General features: G+C 45.7%; 1 protein-coding gene across 6 annotated transcripts in view; it reads right to left on the bottom strand.

Moving 5' to 3' along the window:
- GDPD5 (glycerophosphodiester phosphodiesterase domain containing 5) overlaps positions 1-25,347 on the bottom strand; it is a 173,196-nt gene that overhangs the window by 17,342 nt on the left and 130,507 nt on the right. For all 6 annotated transcript variants that reach the window (XM_052812737.1, XM_052812743.1, XM_052812739.1 and 3 more), the window contains exons 6-11: positions 23,228-23,326; positions 20,993-21,086; positions 17,192-17,337; positions 6,899-6,981; positions 3,502-3,652; positions 1,960-2,178 (exon numbers count right to left, since the gene is read on the bottom strand). In XM_052812737.1, the coding sequence (XP_052668697.1) occupies positions 1,960-2,178; positions 3,502-3,652; positions 6,899-6,981; positions 17,192-17,337; positions 20,993-21,086; positions 23,228-23,326 (792 nt within the window). The remainder of the gene's footprint in view (positions 1-1,959; positions 2,179-3,501; positions 3,653-6,898; positions 6,982-17,191; positions 17,338-20,992; positions 21,087-23,227; positions 23,327-25,347) is intronic.

The following is a 25,347-nucleotide window of genomic DNA, read 5'->3' as shown; positions in this document are numbered from 1 at the left end:
GATCCCGTGGCTAAGACTAGTTTTGTTCACCCTCTTTTATCAGGGCTACATCTACTCCAACCCAGAGCAAGGATTTCCCTAAGTTCATACCACACTTTGAAAGCATGTCAAATTAATTACCATTAACATACTTAGCTGCTAAAGCAGATGTAGGAACCAAGCTGGGCAGTTCTATGGTTTGTGCCATGCAGAGGCTGGGCCCAACCAGATGATCTCAGCAGTACTACTGGGCATTGCACTGCTTTAACCTATGTTTAATAACTCGGTGACACTCATCTACCAAAGCATCAGAGCAGCACAGATGCAGCCATATGCATTTTCAATAGGAAACCATAAAACCTAGGTGAGAAATAGCACTTCACAACCGCACATCTATGTTTCGACAATTTTTCTCCTGCTCTCCATCCCAGTATCCAAGGAGAAGACATTATGGTCCTCCTTTGGATCTAGCCAAGCTGGCAGAAGCTTATGGATAACACTGTCACTGCAGCCACATAGTTAATTGGAAATTGGGTGACAGTGTCAGTTATTAAAAAGACAGATAGAAGTTGAAAATAGCTCCGTTCCCTCCTGGGCCCATCACTGCACAAGTCAGCGCTGAACTTGCCTGTGCGTGCAGATGTACCTAACTGGTACAGATGAAACATCTGAGCTGCGAGTGATGTAGTCATTCTACTTGCCAGCCTTACCACGCTATTTTCAACCAGTCCATGTTCAAGGGAGAGCACGGGGCAAATGAAAGAACCAGATTTCCTTCCCAAGACAGGTCAAGGAGAGAAGTTTTCCAAAGGACACCCAGAGTCCCCCATCTGGGTGCCCTTCTGACACATGGGGAATGGAGAGATCATTGCATCCAAGGGAGCTCCTGATAGGCTAGGTGAAGATCTATACCTTGTGGTCAGAGAGGACACAAGGCTGGCAGGACTCTGACTGCAACTGCCCAGAGCTGGAAATCAAAATGTTTGGCATAACCCAGCAAGGACAATTCTGGGGCAGAAATGGAAGTCTGGAAGAGATGTCTGCAGGTACGTGGACCTCCTTTTGCTGAATACCCCTCAGGTCCAGGACATCTGTTTCTCCTCCAAGGAGGAGCTGACTGTAGGCTGAAACAGTTGCTCAGCCCAGGGAGAAGGATTATTTAAAACTAAGGAGTCAGAGGGAGAGGAAGGTCTCTCTGCTGCTCGCAACCAGCCTCCAGGTCCTGCCTCTTCTCTCACGTCTGAGGCTCTTATAGAATTGCTCGGTGGGAAGGGACTTCAGGAGATCTCTACTCCAACACAAACCAGCGCCAGCACTGATTTCAGACCAGCTTGCTCAGGGCTTTGTCTAGTTGGGTCTTGAAAAGCTCTGAGGATAGAGATCCCTCAGTCTTTCCAGGCCCCTCTCAACACTTGCCTGCCCTGACAGGGAAAACTAGTTTCCTTATATCCAGTGGGAACCGCTCCCGTTTCAATTTACGACCACTGCCTCCCGTTCTCCTGACACACAGCTCAGTGAAGAGCTTCGGTCCAACTTCTCAACAACCTCCTTGCCAGTACTGGGGAGACCTAATAGCAGCTCTCCAAAGCCTTTTCTTTTCCAGGATGAAGAGACTCCCCTCCCTCAGCCCCTCTTTGTATGTCCAGACCCCCTGACCAGTTTGATAGCCTCTCCAGGACTTGCCCCAGTTTACCAACATCTGTCTTGTACTGGTGAGCCCCACACTGAACACATGATTGCTGAGTAAGGGGAATAATCACTTTCCTCCATCTACTAGCTATACTACCATGAGTACAGTCCAAGATGATATCGAGCCTCTAGGACCACCAGCCTGGAGGCACAGTCCTCCCCAGCATGACTTCTTGGCACGAAGTGGCATTTCAAATCAAGTGTGCAAATGGATCCAATGACACACTTGAGGATTCGGGGAACCCATAAAGAAGGCAATTTTGGAAACATCACCACCCCCACAGAACTCACAGCCTGTTGCCGAATTCCCGACACCAGGATGGTTTCCAGGGTGATGTTGATGTAAGTGCTGTAGTAGGGATGAGCTGGTGGCAGGTCCTGGAAGTTCAGGATGAGCGATGTGTTGTCCTTGATCACCTCTAGCATATCTGCCAGCTTGCAGACCGACTGGTTGGCAGCTTCCAAGTAGTCAGACCTTGAGAGAGACCCAGCCGTCCAGAAAGGGTCATTCTGAAAGCAAAGCACATCCCAGTATTACTGCCTCAAAGTCCAGACTCCCCCAATACAGGTGAAGACCCTTTTCTATCCCACCCTGGCAACAGTGGGGCACGCTGACAGCTACTCTTGATGGCCATCTTGCAGCTTGCTGAAGTGTTTCTCTGTGCCTCAGTTTCCCTACCCAAGGGGAGGTCACAGGTCCTTACTGAAAGCAAGGTATGCTGGACATGTCACCCCATTTCCAGAGGAAGAGCAGAGCTATAGGGCAGTAATGTAATTTTCCAAGGTAGTAAGCTAAAAATGTACTTTCTCACACTAAGTACGCGATCACCAAGGATTCTTCAGGATCCAAAAATAAAAAGGGCCAGCTATTATACAACTAAGAGAGATCAGAGAGGAGCTATGGGCTGTTGGAAGAGATGGGCTCCTGACTTGACATTCAGGAATGACTGCTTCAAAGTACATGCCAAAAAAACAGCCTTCCAGATGCTGTCTTGGCCCTCCTCATCTGGCAAGCAGCAGTTTTCCCCATACTCCCACAACCACATCTGCAAGCCAAGCAAGTTTCTGTGCAGCTGTAATACATAGACATCCTTGTCATACCTCCAGACCAGCTCAGATCAGAATGGCAGCGAAGCTATCACGGTTTCAGTCTTCCACCAAGCAAGCAGCCAGGGAACTCCAAGCAGGCATACGAAACCAATACCTGAGCTTGCATCACTGCAGCAATACCTCAGCAAGTCACGTTCAAACTTGCATGAGTGTGCCAGAGTGCTGCAGCCCTCCTTCCAGACCATGGCTAACGCTCTCCAAAAAGGTTACGGCCACTGGCCAGGGAGCAGCTTGGCAAAAAGAAATCCCATTTGCAACCTGCCTGCATGCCGAAGGACGGGTCAAGCTCATCCCACAGCAATTCCCCCCCCCCCCCCCAGACTTCGAAGGCTGAATTCCTTGCTTTTTCTTTGTAAAGACAATTGTCTCCAAAAGTAAATTAAAGAAAAAGGAACAGCATATAACACACTGTCTTTTCTGTTCTCTTTATAATCGCATTCCCCCTCCTGGGGGTCTTGAAGTTATTTGTGGTGTCAACCAGGCATTAAGGCCCCTTCTTCCAGGTGGTAGAAGAGGCACAGGAAGACAGCAAGTCTTTTAGACCAAGTCTAAGTTTAGTAGAGGACAGAACTAAATATGATTCATGGACACTCGGTCTAGCTGCACTTCAGACCACTCCACCGAGGAGATGGATCTACACCTCTCCACCTCCAAGAAGGTTTAGGCATGAGCTTTCAGCCCATGGCCGTAGCTCCAGGACACCCTCTCCATGGCTGTACGCACCTTTAGGAACCACTCTCCAGCATTGAGCTTTTCCAGGTCGGTCCAGTTGAACATGGAGGAGTGCTCGTAAGCCCGCTCTGGAAACAATTCCTCCACATTTGTTGTTCTCCTGAGTGTCTTGTCATGCATCAGAAACGGCACTCCATCATAGCTGCAAACAGTCAGAGGCCCCATTACAGATGAAGGTGCACAACCTCCTACACAGTACTAGAGAAATGCCTACTCCCACTCCAGCTTCTCTCATGGCTTCATATCAAAATCATTGTGAAGATTTCAACCAGCTTAACACATCCCCGCCATCCTCAAGACGAGTTGAAATGAGATGCACCCAGAGGAAAAAGTCTCTTAGATACCTGCTAGGTGTTTGCAGTCACTCATACACTGACATAACCCTATCCATCCCTCCCTCCCTCCTCCCCACTACCCCCTCAAATATGTCCAGAGTGCCAAACTCGGGTAGCTTGGACAAGAACACCCACCCTGAATGCTCACGCTAACCAAAGCTTTATACAATGTCTGTAGCTCCCAATAATGTCAGAGGTTTTCCATGCCCTGTATACACAGATACACACACACAGACTATTCTCAATTTGTTAATAGCAGATGAGTAAGATTTTCAAAGGCTCTCAGACTATATGAACTTAATGTTCATGGGCTTTTAAGCAAAATGCAAGGGCTCCAAGCTACCAAAATTGCTCCGAAATTGCCTTTTCCAATTGCAAATTGGTTTCAGGAAACAACCATGCTCACATGAGTTGTTAAGTTCATGCATCTTAAAGAAAACCCATCTCTCAGATGAAATGGAGTAGCCAAATGCATGTCCTGTGGTCTTTAAGCCACACATATTACAGAACAATGGTTCTGGGAAACCTAAAAAGCTCTTTAAACTTTCTTCCAGCCCAATTTTCTGTGACTGGATCAGTGGTAACACCACACAGGGCAGTGAGGGTTTCTATCAAGGGCAGGGAAACAGTAGTCCACACTCAAAAATCAAGATAAGCCCACCACAGCCACCCTGATTATAATGACATTTTCCAAATCAAGGAGCCCATCTTCATAACAGGAAACTCAGATAAGGTCTGGAAAGGAGATAGGGTTAAAATACAAACCCCATTTGAATTAGGAGACAACCCAAAGCACTCACCCCCAGAGCCAGAGGGAAAACAAAAACCAGTTTTAGAAGATGGAGCAAACGCTGCCTCAGCTTTACTGTTGCCTGCAGAAGTCCCTTATCACAAAGGTCACTGGCATCTCTGCTATTTCTAGCATGCACTGTGCCAACTACTTTCCCCTCAACCCAAAGCAACACGCTGACACAGCAAGACGTGCTGCTGCAATCAGAAGGGTTATTAATAAATACAGTTAAAAGAAAGAAAGAAAAGATGCTAAGCAACTGCAGAATTAAGAATGTGGAGTGTTTAAGGGAGATAGGAGCTCAAGTCTTAACATCTCATAGCAGAGCATCATCAGATACTGCTAAGCCTTTACCAGTGTGGAAATCCTATGGGGCACTCAATGTTCACTCCCTCCTTTCTAATCTTTCCCTTCACGGAGTCACTCTGCTCTACCCAAGGCTAACCACAATGTATTAGCAGGCACAGGTTTGAAAAAAAAAAAAAAAAAATTCAGAGACAGAAATCAGAGCTTTAGAAGAAGAGATATGGGAGGAGGTAGAAGATGAGAGAGGAACACACAGCAATACTGTGCTTCTGCTGCTTGAAGCAAAGTTGGCTTTATAACCAGCGCTGGCTTTATAACCAGGGCCACCCGGTTTGGGGTGTGTAATGGGTAGGGAGCAGGATGTGATGGGTCTAAGTCTATGTCCAAGCAGCCCACTCGTGGCTGATATGTGCCTAGAAGAGCATGGAAACATCCCAGGTGGAGTGGACCCATCCAGCCACAAGCACAAATAGCATCTTTCAAAGGGATAAGGACAGCAGTGGGTGTTGTGCCACAAACCCTTCCCCAAAGTTCCTGCCAGCTGTATCGAAAGCTCACTTTTTGGTCTGAAGGTCACTGGAGTCCTCTTTTTATAAAGACACTTGGGTCTCCTAGAGAGGTCCTCAGATAACTGGGCCATCAAGGGCATTAAGCTATGGATGCTTGGAGTGCTCCTCTGGGATGGCTGATGGGTGGCAACACGGAAAGCTCTTGGAGCTTTTCCGGCTCTCCTCCTCCCAAAAGTCCACCTTACTCCTTGGCCAGTGCTAATGGAGGCAACTGATTCAGCCACATGAGCCAAGAGTGTGTCTGTGAGTCTGGACAGTCAAGTAGTTGACCCTTCACAACAGTTAATGAACTAATTTTGGAAAGATCAAGAATTGTATCACATACATGCCAATTCATACCCCATCCTTCCACAATAACCTTCCCCTCACCACTGGGAAGAAATTCCTTTAGTTTTTATATCATTTGTTCTCAAACAATTATACAAAGAGAAGAAAAAAGCACCCCAACAATTAAACTTCAGAAGCCCATCTTCCACCAGGCAAAAATATCTTTCCATCAACAACGACCTCCAATGTGGTCAGGGAAAAAGAAAATATCAGCTTTGAGTCTCTCTTATATTTATAACTGGAACTGAGGCAAACTGACGGATCGCCAAGGTAAGGCATTACTGTTCCCTTTGTGCCACTTCTGCCCTCTTGCACATCTATGTAACTCATGCAAAAAACACAGTTCAGAAAAGGAACAAGAATATTAAAGAATGATCACACTCCTGGAACAAAGCGCAGTTCTTGAAATTACCCTCTCTAAATCAGCCTTGTCAATTCAGCTCAACATTTGCCTGCAAGGAATGACTTTTTGACAGTCAGCAGAATCTCCAGGTTCCTGCTTCCCCCAGCACTAGTGACATGCGAGGATGGGGAGAGGGAGAAAGGGCTTATTCCTCGGCTGCTAAGTTCTCATGGCAGTTTTGCACGGCTGCTAAAAAACCCTCATGAAGACTTGCAGCACAATGCAGTCAGTCTGGGATCTCCACTCTTTCTGCACCTGGAGCATCCCAGCAAAAGTCACATTTAAGCAGTTCCATCTCTTCCCAAGGCCAGCTGACCTCCAGCCAGGCTAGAAACCAGGTGCTGTGTTTCACTGCACTAAAGCAAGCTCTAGGATGAACTACAGCCTTCCTGTAAATGAAGATTAGTTTCACCATAAAGGTATTCAGGTTCCCCCACCTGGACATTTCACCTTTAATCATCATCTCAGTGAAACAATTAGTAGCATCTGTGCATTACAAATGGAGACAGCTCGGAGTTATCGGACACATTCACCACAAGAGCCCTTTTCAATGGGAAAGAACAGTACCAACCAGACACACATCAGATAGGAAAGACCCACCAGCATGGTTTGGGCTATCCCCAGAGAAAGTTTCAGACCAACCAGCACACCGGCTTACCTCAGTACGACATCAGCTTGGACTCCATACATCTTCTGCTCCACTGCCTTCTGGAAGGACATCAGAGTGTTTTCTGGTGCCAACTACGGAGGAAGAAAGAGCATTGAGAGATTAGTAGGTAAGTGGAAATGTTTACGAAGTGGTGTCAATGAGGTTTAGAGGTATTGGGGAGCCAAAACCATCTTGTTTTGGAGATAACGCGCCAGCCAGTTACACTGGCGTAACAGCGTTCTCCAGACAGAATTGCATCTCGCTGAAGTCTGAAGATGACCAATGCATTTGCCTCCACTGATGGTCTTTCACACACAGGATAGAGTTCAATGCAGAGTTATTGTGGCCTGCAATGCCAGAAACCTGGCTAGCTTGAGATCAGGTGCAAAATTAGTGTGCGAGAGACTCACTTACCCATGTGGTCTCCCAAACAGTGGCTTGCTGAAGACCCCCAGCAAGTGATTGTTAATGTGATAGTAATTCTCTATTCACAGGTTATATCTAGAGCTACCTAAACCACCTTAACGGTTCTTCATTCTCCTACTTTTCTATGCAAACAGTGATTACGATGCCATTATAGAAAGAAGAAAGTCCATAAACCAGGGTATTACCCATACCATGGAGAACAACTAGACCAGTTTCTGCAGCACACATTTTATTTCCACGTTTACTCATTCAATAGTCATCCATTACTCAGTCTAAAAATCAGTTGATTTCTCTAATAACAAATGTTCTAGTTAGTTTTAACAACAATGCAAAAAAAAAAAAATAGCCTTAAGCCTAGAAAATTTATCCCAATGGCCATGACAGATGAGGACTTAAATTTTATTTCGAATTCCTTCCTGTTGAATGAAGCAGATAGTAACAGAATTCGGGTTTGTTTAAAAACAATATAATGTGAAGACAAATACTTTGTTTTTCTACAAAACTAGTACAGTATATCTAGCCCCCAAATGTCCATAAACCAACAACAGGCAGACCGAAAAAAAAAAAAAGGAAAAAAAAAAATAGAGACAACTGTTGAGAGAAAACCTGGCAGGTTTTCTGTACTGAAACATGACCATGTGAAAATAAAGCTATTTTAAAAAAACATTTTCTTTTTTCCAATTTTGCTTTCAGGTTTAGAGCACGTGTAACATCCTGTTTTTCCACTCGTCTCTGCCACCACCAGGATCAGTAAGTTTCCACCAAGACACAATGAGCATTCCCAACACATGATTTTCAAGAATTACTCAGGGGTTGGAAAGAGGAATAATTAAGAAAAAAGGCCTAAATGCACTATGCAAGCAAGATAGACAATAAATATAAAAACCTGCTCAAGAGTTGAAGGTGTCTCTAAGAATTATTTGTTTTCTTATAAGCTGATCACCTTACACGCTCAGGTCAGCAAAACTTTGGGGTAAAATAATCAGACCAAATGTCAGCACCAACCTTCACATAGCTCCAATATCTCTCTACTGAATTCCTCTGGCTCAAGCCACGCATCAATACTAGTTCATTTTTCCGTTTGCTTAACAAAGGCAACACAGAGTCACGTTATCTTCCTAAAAAAGCTCCCAGTCAAAGCCTGACTTGTCTAGGCGAAGACAGAGGCAACACCCCCATCACATCACACCCTCTTGCACAGCCCAGCACTGGGTCACGCAAGGTCGGGCTCAAAGAGCTTTTTGCAATATATACACGATGCCCAGAGCTGTCAGCAGGGAGCAGCAGCCACAAAGATCTGAAGATCCCATCCAGACTTTACCTCCTTGGGTTGCTTTCAGCATCTCGGGTTTCCCTTCCCAAGTAGCTCAGGTTTCCTCAGGGTAACACTGCAAGGTGATCCTCTCTCTACAGGGTAATGCTCAATATTTGCTTTCGGAGACTGCAGTAATCACAAGGAAATAAAGTGAGTAGTCTTCAAAAAAGAGACAGCTGACCTAGAGAAACCGAAGGGCAATACAAGACCGCCAGCCTGTCAGGTTTGCTGGGTAGATGCAACGCGAGTCCCAGCTCAAGATGCAACACCATGTCAAGCAGCAACTGAACCGACACCCCTATAAAGCAGTCTCGCCAGGGATGCGGACATACAAGGAACAGAAAAGAAGCGTACTGAGTTGTAGATCATCTCTCAGGCTAAGGGAGACTGGAAAGGGCAGGTTGGACTCCCTCCACTAAGCAATCAACGTAAAACCCTTCAACAAGGGTAGGATGACACTGCTGTTACCCACCTACACAATAAAGAGCTCATATGACATGAATCCGGGCTAACGAAGGCAAACAAGCATGGCTACAACAGTATTTCACCTCTGTAGAGGTGGACCAGCATGACCAAGGTTTCTCACGTCTTACCCATCCACCAACGTCTGGCACAGCAGAATCCTAACGCAGAGAGGGCACAGGCTCTGCTGTTTGATAACAAGATTACAAACCGCTTCTTGCCTCTTTTCAGTGTATTTCAGTTTCTGTAGGACCAGGGTCAAGCCTTGCTTGGACACCAGCCCTCCTGAGATGCAGTTGGTTTGAGATGCTGGGGAAGCTTTAACCTAAATGCCAGGGGAGCCCCAGCCTCCACTGCTGGAAGCACTTGAAGGAAACACAGAGCCAAACAAATCTGAGGTGGCAAGTCAAGACACAAGAGCTTCCATCAGCTGGACTATGGAAAAGTAAATTTAGACAGAGCTGAAACTGCACTGCATGCATCTTAGGGGTAGTGCTATAATACAGGTTGCAGCGAGCTAAAACCTGAGATTTTCATTGAGTTTTAAAACTCAGTGCACTATGTCTGTCCCATCCCCAGCACTCAGACAGTTGCCACTGAGCTTAACCCCATGGACAGATGATCCCAGCCCCAGGAGTGGAATATCCCACTCCTGCCTCATCTCTAGCCCCTACAGAGTTTGCAGACCAAGCTTCACTCTTCAAGAAGGGCAAAACTGAACTGGACCCCACCAGGGCTGCGTGCAGCTGCTCAGACCTGAGGCACATCCATTCCTTTCCCAGGAACTTGACCCCAAATGCAAATTAAATAAACTTACAAAACTCGGGCCAGATCTGTGTTGAAAATGCAGCTGTGCAGAGGAAACGGCATTTTAAAACTGTTCTAAAAACAGATTGTCACTTAAGGTCCAACCATCCAAACATGCACTTAGGAGCCGTAACATCATCTTCGTCACACCACTAGAAGTGAAGAGCATCCTTTTGAAGAGCATTCACAGATGGATGAACATCTCTGGCTGCTCTGAATCAGCAAACAGCGCGGACGTCAGCCCAAGTGCTCTCGGTCACACCGTGCCCCACGATGGCATGTGCTGGGTAGTCTCCATAACACCACAACGCTCTTACTGGACAGACCGATTCCCTGTATGTCAGAAGCTTTTGAAAAGTAGATTGTAAGCCTTCCAGGCAAAGATGTCATCTTCTTGTGAGCGTGTGGTGGGTGAACTCCTAACCTGGCCAGAGCCAGTCACCCTGATATAAACAATTGCATCTCCAAATGAGTCCATCATCGATGCAGAAAGCTGTCCTCCCCAGTTTCTAAACCTCTCGGTCGATCCTAGCCTTGAGGGGACTCAACAAGCCACTCACACCAATGACATAACCCAGTAAAGGTCAACCAGAAAACCAGGAAAGCATATTTAACCCTGTCCCCTAAAATCACATGCTGCCTAATTCCTGGAGGTTCCCCTGGCACCACTTTGGAGGCAGGATCTCTCTTTACCAGGAGTTCATATCCCTTACAATGTGAGTTTTTTGTGAAGTGAGAGAATTTGAGTAACAGTTATTTCCATCACCCCAGCCTGTCTCCATCTCCCCCGAAGAAAGAGGGAGCTGAAGCCCCGAAGTCAGAATGTTTAGGGCAGAGATGCATCCAAGCAGTACAGAAATTACTTGCCAAGATTAGTGCTGATTTTTTTTTTTTTAAAAGGTTTTACAGCAAAATGGCAATAACAAAGTAAATGCATAATCTTTCTGCTTATATTTCTCTGTCTCTCTCCAGTTCCTTTGATACAATACATTCAGGCACGCTATGTCTAAATCCCAAATCCGGGTTTGCAGTGATCCAGTGCAACTGGACACAACCAATTTCTTAAGAAACCAGTGCTGAAGTGAAGAAGCCCTGGGGCACAAAGCAATGATTTCACTCCAAAACCTCTGTCCTATATAAACCATGCCAACATCCACTGAAAGCCACAGACAGACCCTGCGCAGGTTTCTAGAAGCTATTCCTCCTCTTCACACTTGCTTTGATAGGCTCATCCCCTGCAAAAATCAGGCTACCATTCATTTCTTCTTACTACAGAGACGCAGCAAGTAATTTCTAGAAAACTACCCATGGATGAACTCATTTTGACCATTTTTCTGCTCAGAAATCAATCGCAAATGCTTACAAATGGAGTCAAGAGCTTTGGATCTTCCTTAACAAAGATTATGAAAGCGTGCTAGTTAAAGCAGCATAGCCTTGCTGCAGTTGGACATCACTACACTGTATTTTCCCCCTAATTAACCACCTTGCCAGGCCTTCAAAAAAAAAAATCACTGCATCATTTGTACATTGGGGGGGTGGCTAATGAAGAAGCTTGCACAGAAGAACCAAATTTGTTCCAAAGTGTAACTGCAGCCACTGCACACCTCTGGCATTGTGTGCTGAGCTGCAGTAAAGGATTTGATCTTTGCTTCATCGAGAAGCTTTAAGGATATTTTCTCATCCTTTTGGAAACATGAGCATAATTTTAATTTTTTTTTTTTTTTTCCCCTCCCTTATCTCTCCTTTCCAGTATCAGTCTCCTTGTAAGCCAATAATTGGACTAAAAACACAAGGCACAATTAGGGCAATACCTGAAAAATGGTATTTTTCTTCCTGTAAAAAGATGCCCTTTGGAAGTTCCCTGTATGGGACTTAGTTCGGGCTCTGCCAGTATGTTGATTTCAGCATTAGCGTCCCATCATGCCAGGTCACCATGATGCAATAACGATACTTATTTACAAGAAATAAAATAAAATGTATCTTTAATCCCCAGGAATTCTAGGTATTTCAGAGAGCATCTGTATCCAGCACTTCTGGAAACAGCTCAACTAGCCTGAAAGGAAGGGAAAAAGTGTAAAACAAAAAGAGAAAAAAAATAAAGGATTGCCTTGGACAACAGGATAAACTCATAAGGAAAAAGCCATTAGAAATTTAATAACTAGATACAGGAGATGAGACCTCATTATTGTTGTACTGCACACAAAAAAAGCTGAAGCTTGATTTAATGAAAGACTACCTAAACTTACGTAGATTTATTTCAGTGAACATAAGCCTTTCTCCAGGACTGTCAGAAGATGCTAACTGCAATTGATTGTTGCTATCAATCGGACCAGCAGACAGATTAACTGGCCATATTTTTAATAGGTGGGTGTGCGTAAGACGTACAGCAAGCCAAACACTTCTTGATTTCAGCAGCATGAGCAGCACAAACCAAAGCACTTCAGAGCCCTTAAAAAACAAAGCCATCCCAAATAGGTAGTGGCAAAGTTTTGGTTGGTACCCAAGATAAGATGAAGTAAAGGCCCTCAAAACCACCAAGAAAACAAAACCCCCCAAAAAATAGAAAGAAATCACCAGTTCTTCATTAGCTGAAAGCTCTCCAATAAGACACAATCCCACCCAGAGGTCTTCATTACTGCTTCTATCAATAGTTGGCACCACAAGATGACAAAACAGCATCTCTGTGAGAACGCCAACATGTATTGGAGGCTTCACCTTCAGGTGTCAAAAAACCCCCCACAAACCCAAACTCCACATGTGCAAGGCCATATTTGCTGGAATTTTCTCAGGAACAGCACGACACACTCCCTGTCGAGGCAAAACATTCCCATGCAGTAATCCAACAGGCAAATCCTAAGCGCAATTAAACGTTGGCTGCCCACCAGGGTACTTTGTCCCAGCAATGGGTACTTTTCCACTCTGGACTTGTGCAAAGCCAATGAGTCAGCACGGCCAAAAAAATGCTCCTCCCGGCACCGTGCCTGCACTCAGCAAGGAGATGGACATCATCTGCCATGCAGGAAGGAGCTCCATGGCATGAACGCCGCATGTTCCCGGCACTCGGACAGCTGTTTCGGCACAGCCTTTCTCAGCGCTGTTAAGACATGCCAAAAACCAGCTGCACGGGTGGTTTGCCAAAAGCATTTATTTCAATGCTATTTGTAGCCTCCAGCTCTGAAATCAAGAGCTGTTCTTGCCTCTGACATGCTTGGATGGTTTCCACGGGTTCAGCCTGATTGTTTTTAGACCAACCAGTACCTTTCTGGTCCCAGTAATGGGAGGTGAGTTTCCAGGCTTCAGGAAGGTTTCCAAGGAGACAGGTAGAGCTCTTGCTCAGATAAGTCACTGCTATTATTAATCCTTTGGGTGATTTACCTACAATTTGACATCAAAGATCATCGTGATGAGCCTAAATATTTTTATAAGAAATGTACTTTTAGGACTAACAACCTAAAAGCAAGTACAATTCAACATTATGGACAGCATCTTCTTCAGATTCCAAAAGCAAAGACAACCTGCTTCAACCTGAAGTGAGGAAAGACATTTGGGAAAAGACTTTAATGTGCAAATGGCAGTAGAAGTTAGTGTCCTACTGGATGAAGTTCCTCATTTCCGTCTCAGATTTGGTCCCAGATTTTACCTTCTACCCTTGTTTTGGCTTATCCTCGGCATAAGTGGCATATTTACCGTCACAGGGAGAAGACAGTCAAGTTTATTGCCATCGAAGACAAAACACAACTAGATTTCTGTAAGAATAATAAAAAAGATGGAAGACCAAAGACAACAGATGCCTGCTCATAAAACCATCTGAAAAGTTTAACACATTAACAGGCAAAATTTACAGAGAACCCCATCTCATGTTTTGGGGTGTCAGACCATTCCTGTGCCCATCAGAATAAGACCCTTTCAAACCAACAGACATCAAGTGAGGGCTGGAGCCCTCAATTCCCAGCATATTGCTGCCACAACCCTGATGCTCTCCTGATGGGAGTCCAGAAGGACAGAAACAGATCTGGAGGCTGAATAATTCATTTCAAAAAAGCCTTTGAAAAGAAACCGATTGATTAACTAAACGCCTGCTAAGAGAAAGGGTTTTCAGATTGCACCCTGGTGGGAATGGACATTTAGCATAGCAAAAAGCAGGCATGACTGGATGACATTTAGGCAAGGGAAGGTAGAAGGAGTCATGCCAAAGAGATTTTCTAGCAGTGAGTTAAAGCTTGTGGGGGAACAGGATGATACCAAAGGGATGTTGCTTGGAGGAGTGCTAGCACTACAGACAAATGGTCAGCCAGTGTGGAACCAGTAGCTCTCCTGTACTGCAAAAAGCAACATTTCAGCTAGGCACAGATGCCAGGGTGGTTTCTGATTTTCTCTTGCTACTTAAAATGCAAGGACTTTTTCCCCTCCTCCAGTGTTTCAAGACAAATTATAAGAGCCATATGGCCTCTGTTCCTCACTTTTTTCCTCCACAGAACAAGGACAGCAGTTGAGTCCCACTCACACAGACACTATGAATGCTGCTCTTAAAAAAATCTAAAGGGACATGAGAAGAGAGACAGGGTGCATGCATGCACAGAGGAAAGCAGGCTCTGGAGAGCAAAGGAAGATCCTTGAGGAGCAGGCTGCAAGCACAGATGGATCAGTATCCCTCAGTACTGTATCCCTCAGGAAGTGCACACATCTACAGCTTTCCTGGGAAACTTTCCATTTCACTGCCTTTGGTCCCATATACCATATGCCATGTCCCCAGCAAATCCTTTATTTCAGGGCGACAAGCATTTTCAGCCATCCCATGGATCTCCGTGGCCGGCTTTTGTCAGAAGAACACTCAGTTGTATTTGTGCCTTTCTAGTATAAAAGCGTTGGACCTGCAAATGCAATATTACGGACTCAGTCCTGCCAGACGGGCGAAGCAACCAGCTATCAGGCTCCGTCAGAGAGCATGTTTGTCTGCACAGCAAATCACATTTGTCTTGCTTCAGGAGATCCGAAGGCAAATATTGCATCGCTTTTTATCATCTCCAGTCCCACTAGATCTAGTTTCACCTCAGGTCCCAAACTCCCAGGCTCTGCAGACTTTTGATCTTGACATTGCCCAAGGGAGGATGTCTGTGTCCTACAGCTCAGTCTCCAGACTCTTCTCTGGGCTATTTCCTCCTCCCCAGCTCCACTTGGCCATTTCTCCAAATTAAATCTACATGCAGTTGGGCTCAACAGCAAAAGCAAGACGCCCTGTGAAACAAGACCCTATAAGCAGAAACGCCTTCTGGCAAGGCTTTAAAATCATTAGTTTCCCAAGCAGATATGACTTAGTACAACCTGAGGACTTGCACTGTAAGTAGAGCTCTTCAAACTCAAGGTGACATTTCATACAGCGAAAAGCTGGGCATAGATGGAAGTACAGAAGGGAGTTTTGACCACCTCTCTCTAGTCCTCATCTTTCTTACCCCATATCTCAGCTTTGCCATTCAAGGGCACAGTCGGAGGACACTCACTACACGTACAGCAAAGGCAAAGCAGTTGGATAAACCTCCTGCCAGCTCACCATGGGACAATCAGACTATTGCTTGGAGGTTGGAACAAGGCTTGCTACTCTCTGATCTTGCTTCTCATGGGCTTCAGAGCAAATCATCTGCTGCTAACAGACAACCAGCTCTGTATATCAGGGAATGGCGAAGGGGAGGGATGCACCCTGCTGAACGACACCTGGGCCACAGTTCCACACACAGCACTGAGCGTCCTCCACCGCTGCTCTTGATCAACCTTTGCAATCCTCTGCACCCAAACATGCAAGCAGCATCTTCTTAGATAGGTTTATTCCATACTGCAAGGAATGTTTGCTGGCTCCAAGGAAGACCATGAAGCAAAGCAAAGGGCCAAGTCTCTGCTGGGAGTCTTGCTCCAGATAAGGTTTATGTAAACTATCTGGAAGATAGAAGGAATTTGTCTGCTGTTTAGTTTCTTTAGAAGGCTATAGGGGGCACGCAAGCTGGGAAACCCCACAGGAAGAAAATCTCTTCACAGGTTTTGTGATTTGCTGCCATGCAGGAAGCATGCAGAGCACAGGTTCTCACTTGGCTTCTTCTGGCCTTCACGGCTGGTACAAGCTCAGTAGGACAGGAAAAAGCATTTATCATGCCCAGAACTTCATTCCACCACCCACAGAGGCAATATAGTTAAAAAAGTGACGCAAATCAAGCTGGCATTTCAAGATATTGCTTAAGGAAAGAAATCATTAAAAATAAAGAGAACTAAAAAATACTTCTGTGTCATGACAGGTGTTTATCTCACCTAGCTAACTCCCCTAGTGCACAGTCTTGGACTCAGAGAGGAGCTCAAGCATGCTCCAGCCTGCCAAATAGGCTCTGACAGCCTATACAAATATATGTTTCTGCTTTGAATGTCAGAAAAAAAGTTAGTTGCATGCCTTAAAAAAAAAAAAAAAAACAAAAACCAAAAACAACAACAAAAAACCAAAAACCCATTCACAAGGCCAGTGCCTACACTGCAGTACACTATCGTGTCTGAAGTCAATCAACCACCAGAGCGAGATGGAGGTACAACTATGCAACAGACCAACGTGCAGAAGCACCCAAACTAGAGACGCAGGCCAGTATGTCCAAACATCACAGGACAGCATTATCCATGCCAACATACTCCATCTTTAGCCTTGACATACCCAGAAACCTTGGAGAAGAAAGGACTATATGGTTATGATTTCAAAATCTACCCAGAGGCAGGTGACAGGAATGTTTCATCACCTCACCCAGTCTCACGATGATCTGCAACGCAAGAGTACCGTGCAGTCATGTAGGGTCAGCACAGCTTGTTTGTTTTTCCAGCTTGCCACATACTCAAGGCATCTTGCTGTGAGCTGAGTTTAACCACTGCTGGTGAGGTCCTGCAAAGGGCATGAAGACTGAGACTCAAGCTCTAAAAAAATCCAAAAAATATCACAAACTGCTTCTGCTGCAGCACAAGGGCCAAGCCTGGAGAGCAAAAAACAGCAGAAAAAACAGCCAGAAAAATGCAATGGCACAAACCACCCTGAACAAGACAAGGATTGCCCTTTTGTTTGCAAGGCGTCTAGAACATCTGGGGTGTGACTTAACTCTGGGTTCATGTACTGATTTATGACCACGGTAATTCTGGCCAGGAGGGGTGCCTCAAAGCTACATTTGCCTTATGTATTCTCTGGAGAGCAGCCTGGAGACCATCAGGTCTGTTACCATCCTTTACACAGGCAGAAAAGTCAGACAACGCAGTACCAACGATGTAAGACTACTCACCATTGGTGCTCCACGGTGACCTATAATGGCTGGCTTTGGTCCCAGAGCCTTCTTCTCCATTATGCAAGGGGACGAGATGGTGAGGGGGACGAGGTAAAGTGCAACTACAACTGCAAGGTATGCAGTGAACATCAGCATCTGAGAAGCTGAGATGGAAAGAGAGAGAAAGAGCTAGTGAAAATGTTGGTCCTGACCTCCTCACACCACAGGAGTGAAGTCAAGACACCTTCATCTTCCTCCAGAGGAGAGACTGGTCTACAGCCATTGTCCCTAGTACAACAGTAGAGCTCTGTGTTTAGGGAAAACCATATTCTATTCTAAAAAAATATCTCTGAGCTAATCAAGTCCTGAGGGAGGTTTTCACTTCATTTTGTATTGGGGAAACAAAAAGTTAAGTGAATTGCTTAAAGTCCCAGCAACGTAGCCCAAAACACTGCTGGTTTCCAGCCCTTTGGGGGCAGACAGCACCAAATTTTGCCCTGCCTGACAGCAGAAATAGATCACCAGTTAAACATATCTACAAATAAGTCACAGCACCATGTCGGTGCATTTAACATCACTTGGGTTTATATCACTTGTGTTTACATTGGTGGTTCACCAACATCACCCATTTCAGCCAGGGTAACGCCACTTTAACTGCTTCTGCATTAGGATTTGTACCTGCCAGAACCGAGCTCATTTACAATGTTTTACTGCTTAAATTGGACATGTTTAAATAAATCCTTGGGTTGTGATGGTGCTGCACTCCCCGGGGTCTCTGCAAGCAGCAATATTACAGGACTGACAAATGCAGCAAAGAGGGTGCTGGCTGCAGCGCTTGGGGCCAGAGGAGCAGTCCTGCCTCCCACACCATGCCTCAGCCGCCGGCCGCTGACTACCAGTGACTTCCCACAAAGTCCAAAGTATCTGGGAATCTTTCAAAGGTGCTGACAGCACAACAGAAGCACCCCTTGTACCCAGCAGACATGTATTCCTTGTAAAGAACAACAGGCACCTTTGAACTCCTGAGCTATTTGGAGTCACTTGAAACCACATATATTAAAGCAAAAGACGACTTTTTTTTTTATTTATTTTTTATTTTGCAAACTCATTAAGGCTTTGGAACTCAAGGGAGAACCTCAAAAAAAACCCCTTTAAAACAAATATTTGCAACGGACACAAGATGGAGAAGGCAAGTTTTTTTAGGGGAAGGACAGAACAACCCAGCTCTGGTCCTGACCGCAACTGATCTGGTTTCACACATAAATAAGCTGCTTTTTGCTTCCAGCATCTAATAGCCTCATTCAAACATGTTTCCACAAGCCAGAAAGTAACACTAGTAACTCTGCCAGCTAATTTTTCGTCCTCTCTGGAAGAGATGTCAATCACCCACAGAGCACTCAAGGAACTGAATGGCATCTTGCTAAGTGAGCTCACGCTGTGTCCTGTACCATAAAAGTATGGAGTTGTGCCTTACCAGCATCAAAACCTCCAGACGGACCCAGGACATGATCCGGACCCAATTCTTGCTCACCCCAGGAACACCGCACACCAACCAGGCTTTGAAAATCAGCCTGATTGTCAGCAAAGTCTCGGGCTGTGCAAAGAATCTGGTCCCTTCCTTCCTGGTGCCGTGGTTTAGGGATTAAACAGCTCAGGTTCAGACTAAAGGCAAGCAGCGTGTGAGATGCGGGGGCTTCCAAATATTTTTATCATTGGACTGCACCCACAAGGAAAGGATGCCCCAGCATGGGTCACAGACCATGTTAAAATGGAGCTGAAAACCCCACCCAGCCATGCATATGTGGGAACTGAGACCACGCATAAAAAACCTGAAATGAAATACATGCATGAAATACAAGCAAAATACATACTGTTCAATTTGAGGTTAGATGGTTTGTATGGAAGCAGCTCTCCTGGTGACCACCCAAGCTAAGCAAGCAGGACAGATAAATCTCCCACTTTCTACAACAGGACACTGCCAACGACAACATTTAGATGCAAGCCTTCCTTCCCCATTCCTCCTACTCTTAGTGACCACTCCAGCCTAGTCTGGGCTCCTAGAAGAGCATGTTTCTCACACTGCTGTTTGCTACTCAAGGTTTCCAGGGCTGCTTTGAGTCCAATGTTTTCTACCTGACCTGAGAAGCAAGCTTTGAAAACAAGCTACTACTTCTTAAAACACTGCAGCTTTTCAAGAAACTTCTGTTCTCCAGGTTTGGAAAAAGTAGCATGGGGAGCAAAAAAAAAAGTGTAAATTTTCTCAGTAAAAAAGCCGGTTGCTGAAGATTGTCACATGCCTCAAGAATGACAAGAACAGATTGTTGCACCAATGACTGCAGCTGCACCAGTTATTTCCAAAGGATTATTATTAGTGAGTGAAATCTTATTTTGCCATTACAAGCAACTGTCAGTTCTCACAGAGATTTTAGTTCTTCTTTTCCATTTTTAACACCACCATGTCAAACATATCTGTACCAAAAAGTCTGTAAACTCCTCCAGGTATGATACCTTTCACAAGTAAAATGACCCTGAAATAAGTTTAAGATCCAATGGTACAGAAGAGATTCATGTTTTTCCTTAAACAAACAAACCAAAAAAAAACCAACCCAGGAGCAGAAAGAGAGAAGGAAAACAGCTTCCTGGCTTATTAAAAACAAACAAACAAAAAATGCATTTTCAGGGAACTCAGCTGCAAGAGAAAAATCATGAGGAATTCACAGGGAGCACATGCAGTCTCTGCTCTAGGCGCAACCATAAATCCTCCCTCAACTGGCAGCCTAATTACATGCTAGAACATATTTAAGAAGAATCAGGTACAGCTTTATTGGCATATTTATAAATTAAGGCAGAGCAATTCTTTCTTTGAAAAATCTCTCTGGATATCAAAATCTTTCCATCCTCAGACACCGTTTCCTCATTCTTAACTCCCACTTCTTGGAAGTCTTTTGCAAGCGCTGCCAAATCCTTCCAGGGCTTGTATTTCGCTGCCGGTTAAATACCAATTAAAATAATTTTTCTGGAACTGGCACAAATGTCTGAGAACATCCATGGATGCCCTGAAGAAAAACACTTCTGAGGGCACAGAAGGATCAAATTATTTCACAAGAAAACCTAGAGGAACAGCTCAGGCTTGGGAGAGCCCCTGGCAACACGGTGGGACAGGGGAGATGCACAGAGGAGTGCACTTATTTCAGTGGACAGGACCATCAACAAGAAGAGCTGGGTTCAGCGTGTCCTTCACCACTCTGCTTCTTTAGACCTTTGACCATGTCTCAACGTGCATTTAAAGAAGCACCTAACCTTCTGGGGACCAGATCTCTACTGAGCCCTCGAGGTGCTACTGCATCACAAGCAGCAAGTCCATGAAGGCTTTCAAAAGCCAGATCCACCTAGAAATGCAGGTGAACAAAAGCCAAGGAGATGGGGCTAGGGGGAAGTGCTTATAAGATCCAGAGCAGAACACGGCGTGTTAGCTACGGAGGGTGCATTTATGTTTTCTAAAGCAGATTGATGGAAATCTGGATGCTTTTATTCATTGCTTCATTGAAAACAGCCCTTTCACCTCCAACTCTGGCGCACTTTTGACCACAAAGCGGCAGCCGTGGGATCTGGATGCATCCCCAGACCAGATACACCCACTCCAGTTTCAGCCAGGTTATTCTAGGAGAGCATCCACCTCCCCAACGTGGCTGAGCTGGAGGCTACTAAGCGCCGGGAAGGAACTACCACCTGCCAGGTGGTTCCCAATGGGAGCACCCAACGCCCCAACCACCACCCATCAACCCCCGACCACCACGCAAGGACACGAGTGGTACTCACTGGCTTTCTCCGTTCGTGCAAACTGCCCCGCTATCAACCACGACAGGGCCGTGACTGCCGCAAGCGCTCCTATGTGCAAGAAGGGGGCTGTGGCCTGCAGGACAGAAGAACAGGAGAGAAAAAACGATGACAAACGCCCCAGCACTTCACAAATTCATTGACCTTGCAGGCTGCATAGTGCATCAGACCACTCTGTTTCCAGCTGGATTTCACACCATTCCTACATCAGGCTCCTGCATCTGTTTTGGCCATCTCTTCTTCCAAACCCTAACATTGTCTTTGGCACTTAGTCCACTATGAGGGCAGAGCAGGAAAGCTCTAAACCCCTTCTTGGGGAAGGGCTCACCCAATAACACAGATATTTGGAAAAGGGCTCCTTAGACACTATGCAAATTGAAGTAAGGCTCTTGGTGGCACCAAGTTTTAAATTTCTTGTAATCCAATTGAACGCTGGTCAACGGCTCAACATCTGGATGGAGATCAGTGACGAGTGGTGTCCCTCAGGGGTCCATTCTGGGACCAGTACTGTTTAATATCTTTATCAATGACACAGACAGTGGGATTGAGTGCACCCTGAGCACGTTTGCAGACAACACCAAGTTGAGTGGTACAGTTCACATGGACAAGATGCCGTCCAGAGGGACCTGGACAAGCTCGAGAAGTGGGCCCACAGGAACCTCATGAGGTTCAACAAGGCCAAGTGCAAGGTCCTGCACCCGGGTCAGGGCAAGCCCTGGTATCCATACAGGCTGGGGGATGAAGGGATGGAGAGCAGCCTCGTGGAGAAGGGCTTGGGGATACTGATAGATGAAAACTGGACGTGAGTTGGCAACGTGCACTCGCAGCCCAGAAAGCCAACCGTGTCCTGGGCTGCATCACCAGCAGCGTGGCCAGCAGGTCGAGGGAGGGGATTCTGCCCCTCTGCTCCGCTCTGGTGAGACCCCCCCTGCAGTTCTGCGTCCAGCTCTGGGGTCCTCAGCACAGGAGAGACAGGGACCTGTTGGAGCAGGTCCAGAGGAGGGATACAAAAATGATCTGAGGGCTGGAGAACCTCTGCTGTGAGGAAAGGCTGAGAGAGTTGGGGTTGTTCAGCCTGGAGAAGAGAAGGCTCCAGGGAGACCTTATAGCAGCCTTCCAGTACTTAAAGGGGGCTTATAAGAAAGATGGGGACACACTTTTTAGTAGGGCCTGTAGCGATAGGACAAGGGGTAACAGTTTTAAACTAAAAGAGGAAAGATTCAGACTAGACATAAGGAAGACTTTTTTTACGCTGAGAGTGGTGAAACCCTGGCCCAGGTTGCCCAGAGAGGTGGTCGATGCCCCATCCCTGGGAACGTTCAAGGCCAGGTTGGACGGGGCTCTGAGCAACCTGATCTGGTTGAAGATGTCCCTGTCCATGGCAGGGGGGTTGGACTAGATGACCTTGAAAGGTCCCTTCCAACACAAACTATTCTATGATTCTATGAACACACTGGACTATGTGTCACCATGAGAGAAAGCTTGAGGTGGATCCTCTGAGTCATGCTTCTGTTCTCCAATTGCCTGCCTAAATCTTTAAAAAGCAAGAAAAGGGAAGCACTTCTGAGAAATGTTAGTCACTTGTGTGAATGCTATTTTTTCCCCTGTGTATTTGCATACTCCCAAATATACAGCAGTGCTCACCAGTAAAACCTCTCAGGCCTTTCATGGGCAAAATATTTTTTGGACCCCTTTTTGAGGAAGAGGTCTATCAAGAAATTAACAGTTTGTAACTATTTTCCTCTAATACTTATATAGCCCTGCAGTATACCACAAATCTTTCTTAAAACAGGACTAGAATACAGAAGTTGCATTCTTTTTTAGATATATATAAATTCATGTGCAATGTAAAAACAAACCTAGAGTACTCCTCCCATAGGGCTGGGAAGAGCATGATGCCACACCAAGAGGAGGAATTGCCCTCTCCCTCCAGCAGCTGAGTCATACCCAGCCTCAGTATTTTCCACCTCAAACTCTGCAGCCAAGCCCTGGTTTGAGTTTAAGGGAAAGAGCCCAGGAGATGGAGACAAAGTGATATAGTGGCCTTAAGGACTCCACAGGAGTTTTGCTGCAAATTTTCTCATTGCCAAGATTTCAATATTGGGAATGACAAATGTCAAGACAGGATTTTATATAGCAGAAAGACACAAAGTCCATGACATGTAGCTGCACTGGCCCCTTTCCCCACCCAGAGAAGCATTCTTGCAGACAACTTACTTGCAGGGAAATAAATACCATCTCCCATTCGTCGTCCCAAAGCTGTGCTATCGATGACATGGTCACCACAGTAGTTATCAAGGTCGTCATCAGGCCAATCTGCAACAAATATGAGAGTATTTACATACTGGAGCTTATCATTATCATGTAAGTTTTACAGATTGGGAAACGGAGAGAGAAAACCTTTATACATAATAAAAGGCCAAAACCAACTAGCCTTAGGACCCACAAGGAAAGAGGTTGGGCTTGTGTGCTGTCCCAGCATAACCTCCCCTTTTCCACCACTGGAGATACAACACTGGTCTAAACAGGCCCAGGAGGGCACATCTCAGGGATGATCTCTTTCTTCACACAGCGACCAATGGAATGGAAAGATCAGGTGATTTGCTTTGCCAACAAACTTGATCAAACCAGCTTAAATAGAAATGGGGTTCTGCCAGGCGACTTCAGGAGGTGATCGCAGACTCCCCTGGCCCTGCTGCAACAGCCTGTGAGGCACACCAGTGCTGTGGGAGGTTGGCGGACTTTGCTTAACTTGACTGTCCAACGCTTCTGTTCAGTCATAAACATTGAACACATCCAACAGAGTGAACACTGCACTTCCATAAAGGCTAGACATGTGTGCAAGCAAGGCTGTGCATCCCCATCACCAAGGAGTCATCTTGAGATGGGTCAAGCACAACTTTGTGCATGAATGTGACTTCAACTGGGTCTGAAATGGCAACAACTGTCCAGTCAGCATCCAATTCACATTAACAGAGCAGTTATAGCAGATATTGCAGCTTGAGAAGAGGCTCTGGATGAGACAGTGGCTGAACTGAGATGGCAGACCAAGACCCAGTCCATCAGCCACCTTCCCCCAGCCTCCCTCTCCCTCCATGTGGAAGCACTCAGAAGTCTGAGGAGAGCAGTCAAAAAGAAAACGTCACTTCTGTTTTGAAGGTAAAAAGTTCAAAACATCAAAAACTCTCATAGAAATAACTCCAGCTGTAAAGACTTAAAATCTGGGCTATCAAAAAATAGTTCACCGTTCTCCACCTTTTCATCTGGTATCTCAGTCTCTGCTGTTCCACACACCTGCCGGATTTAAAGGATGCTGCTGCTCTACGCCTTGATCTCATGTGCTGTCTAGATCTGAAATCTGTGTGGGAGACTTGGGCAGAAAAGGCCAACTGATACATAGCAATGAACTGATCATCTAAGATGCACAGGACATCACTAGACCAATTTCATCTTTACTTAATACCTTAGACAAGCAAATAAAACCCCCACATTCCCAACATTTACAAAAAACACTTTTGGACATAAGGACAGGATTTCTCTTTCTAGCTTAGCCCCAGTTCCCACCCACTGTTCCTCTCCTAGATGCCCAGACCTGCCAACAGCACAAGAGGTGTCCATAGGAGAGCAGTGGCTCACCCTGAACCTCCAACTTTTGCAGAGTGTGAACAAAGTACACAGGGCAGCAGAAGGGACCAAGAGATCCAGCCGCCCCAGGTTGAATAGAATCCCCGAGCCAAGAGGATGCATTCAACCCACCTTCTAACCCTAACCAACCCATTTCTGCACATCCAAGGTAGGATAGGGTTTGCTTGCCTATTTAAAAGACACTCCCCAGCAACCTATAGTGGCAAGCCACACTATTTCCAGAGATTTCCTCATTAAGGACTCTGCAGTAATACAGCACAAAGCAATGCATGTGGACAATTGCACTTTGCCATGGGGCTTTGCACGCCGTAGTCGTTCTGCTCCCCCATCGTGTGGTCAGACCCCTGGGCCACTTGCCAGAGTGTAACATCAGTACACAACCCAGACTGAATCTACTTTTCATCCATTTTATATCCCGCAAAGCTGAACTCCAAATTCAGCAGCAACAGAAGACTTTGTCAACTAGATTTCTTCAGTACAGCCCTAATTCCCCTTGATGTCGCTGCCCTGTGCAGCACAGAGGTGTCAGGACACAAGTGTATCTCCATTCCATCATTTCCTCCTCCCATCACCTCCAACTTATTGCTTCTTACCCTCTCTCATGCATCTCCAACTTGGCTTACAATCCTCAGTTCTTTTTGTAGGATTACAGGAGGAAATTGGAAGGAATCATGCAGTTTGCACATACCAGC

The sequence above is a fragment of the Harpia harpyja genome, chromosome 17, assembly GCF_026419915.1.
Source record: "Harpia harpyja isolate bHarHar1 chromosome 17, bHarHar1 primary haplotype, whole genome shotgun sequence".
In the NCBI taxonomy this organism is placed as follows: domain Eukaryota; kingdom Metazoa; phylum Chordata; class Aves; order Accipitriformes; family Accipitridae; genus Harpia; species Harpia harpyja.
The sequence above is the reverse complement of the archived record's forward strand: the minus strand, read 5'-3'. Positions and strand labels throughout refer to the sequence as shown.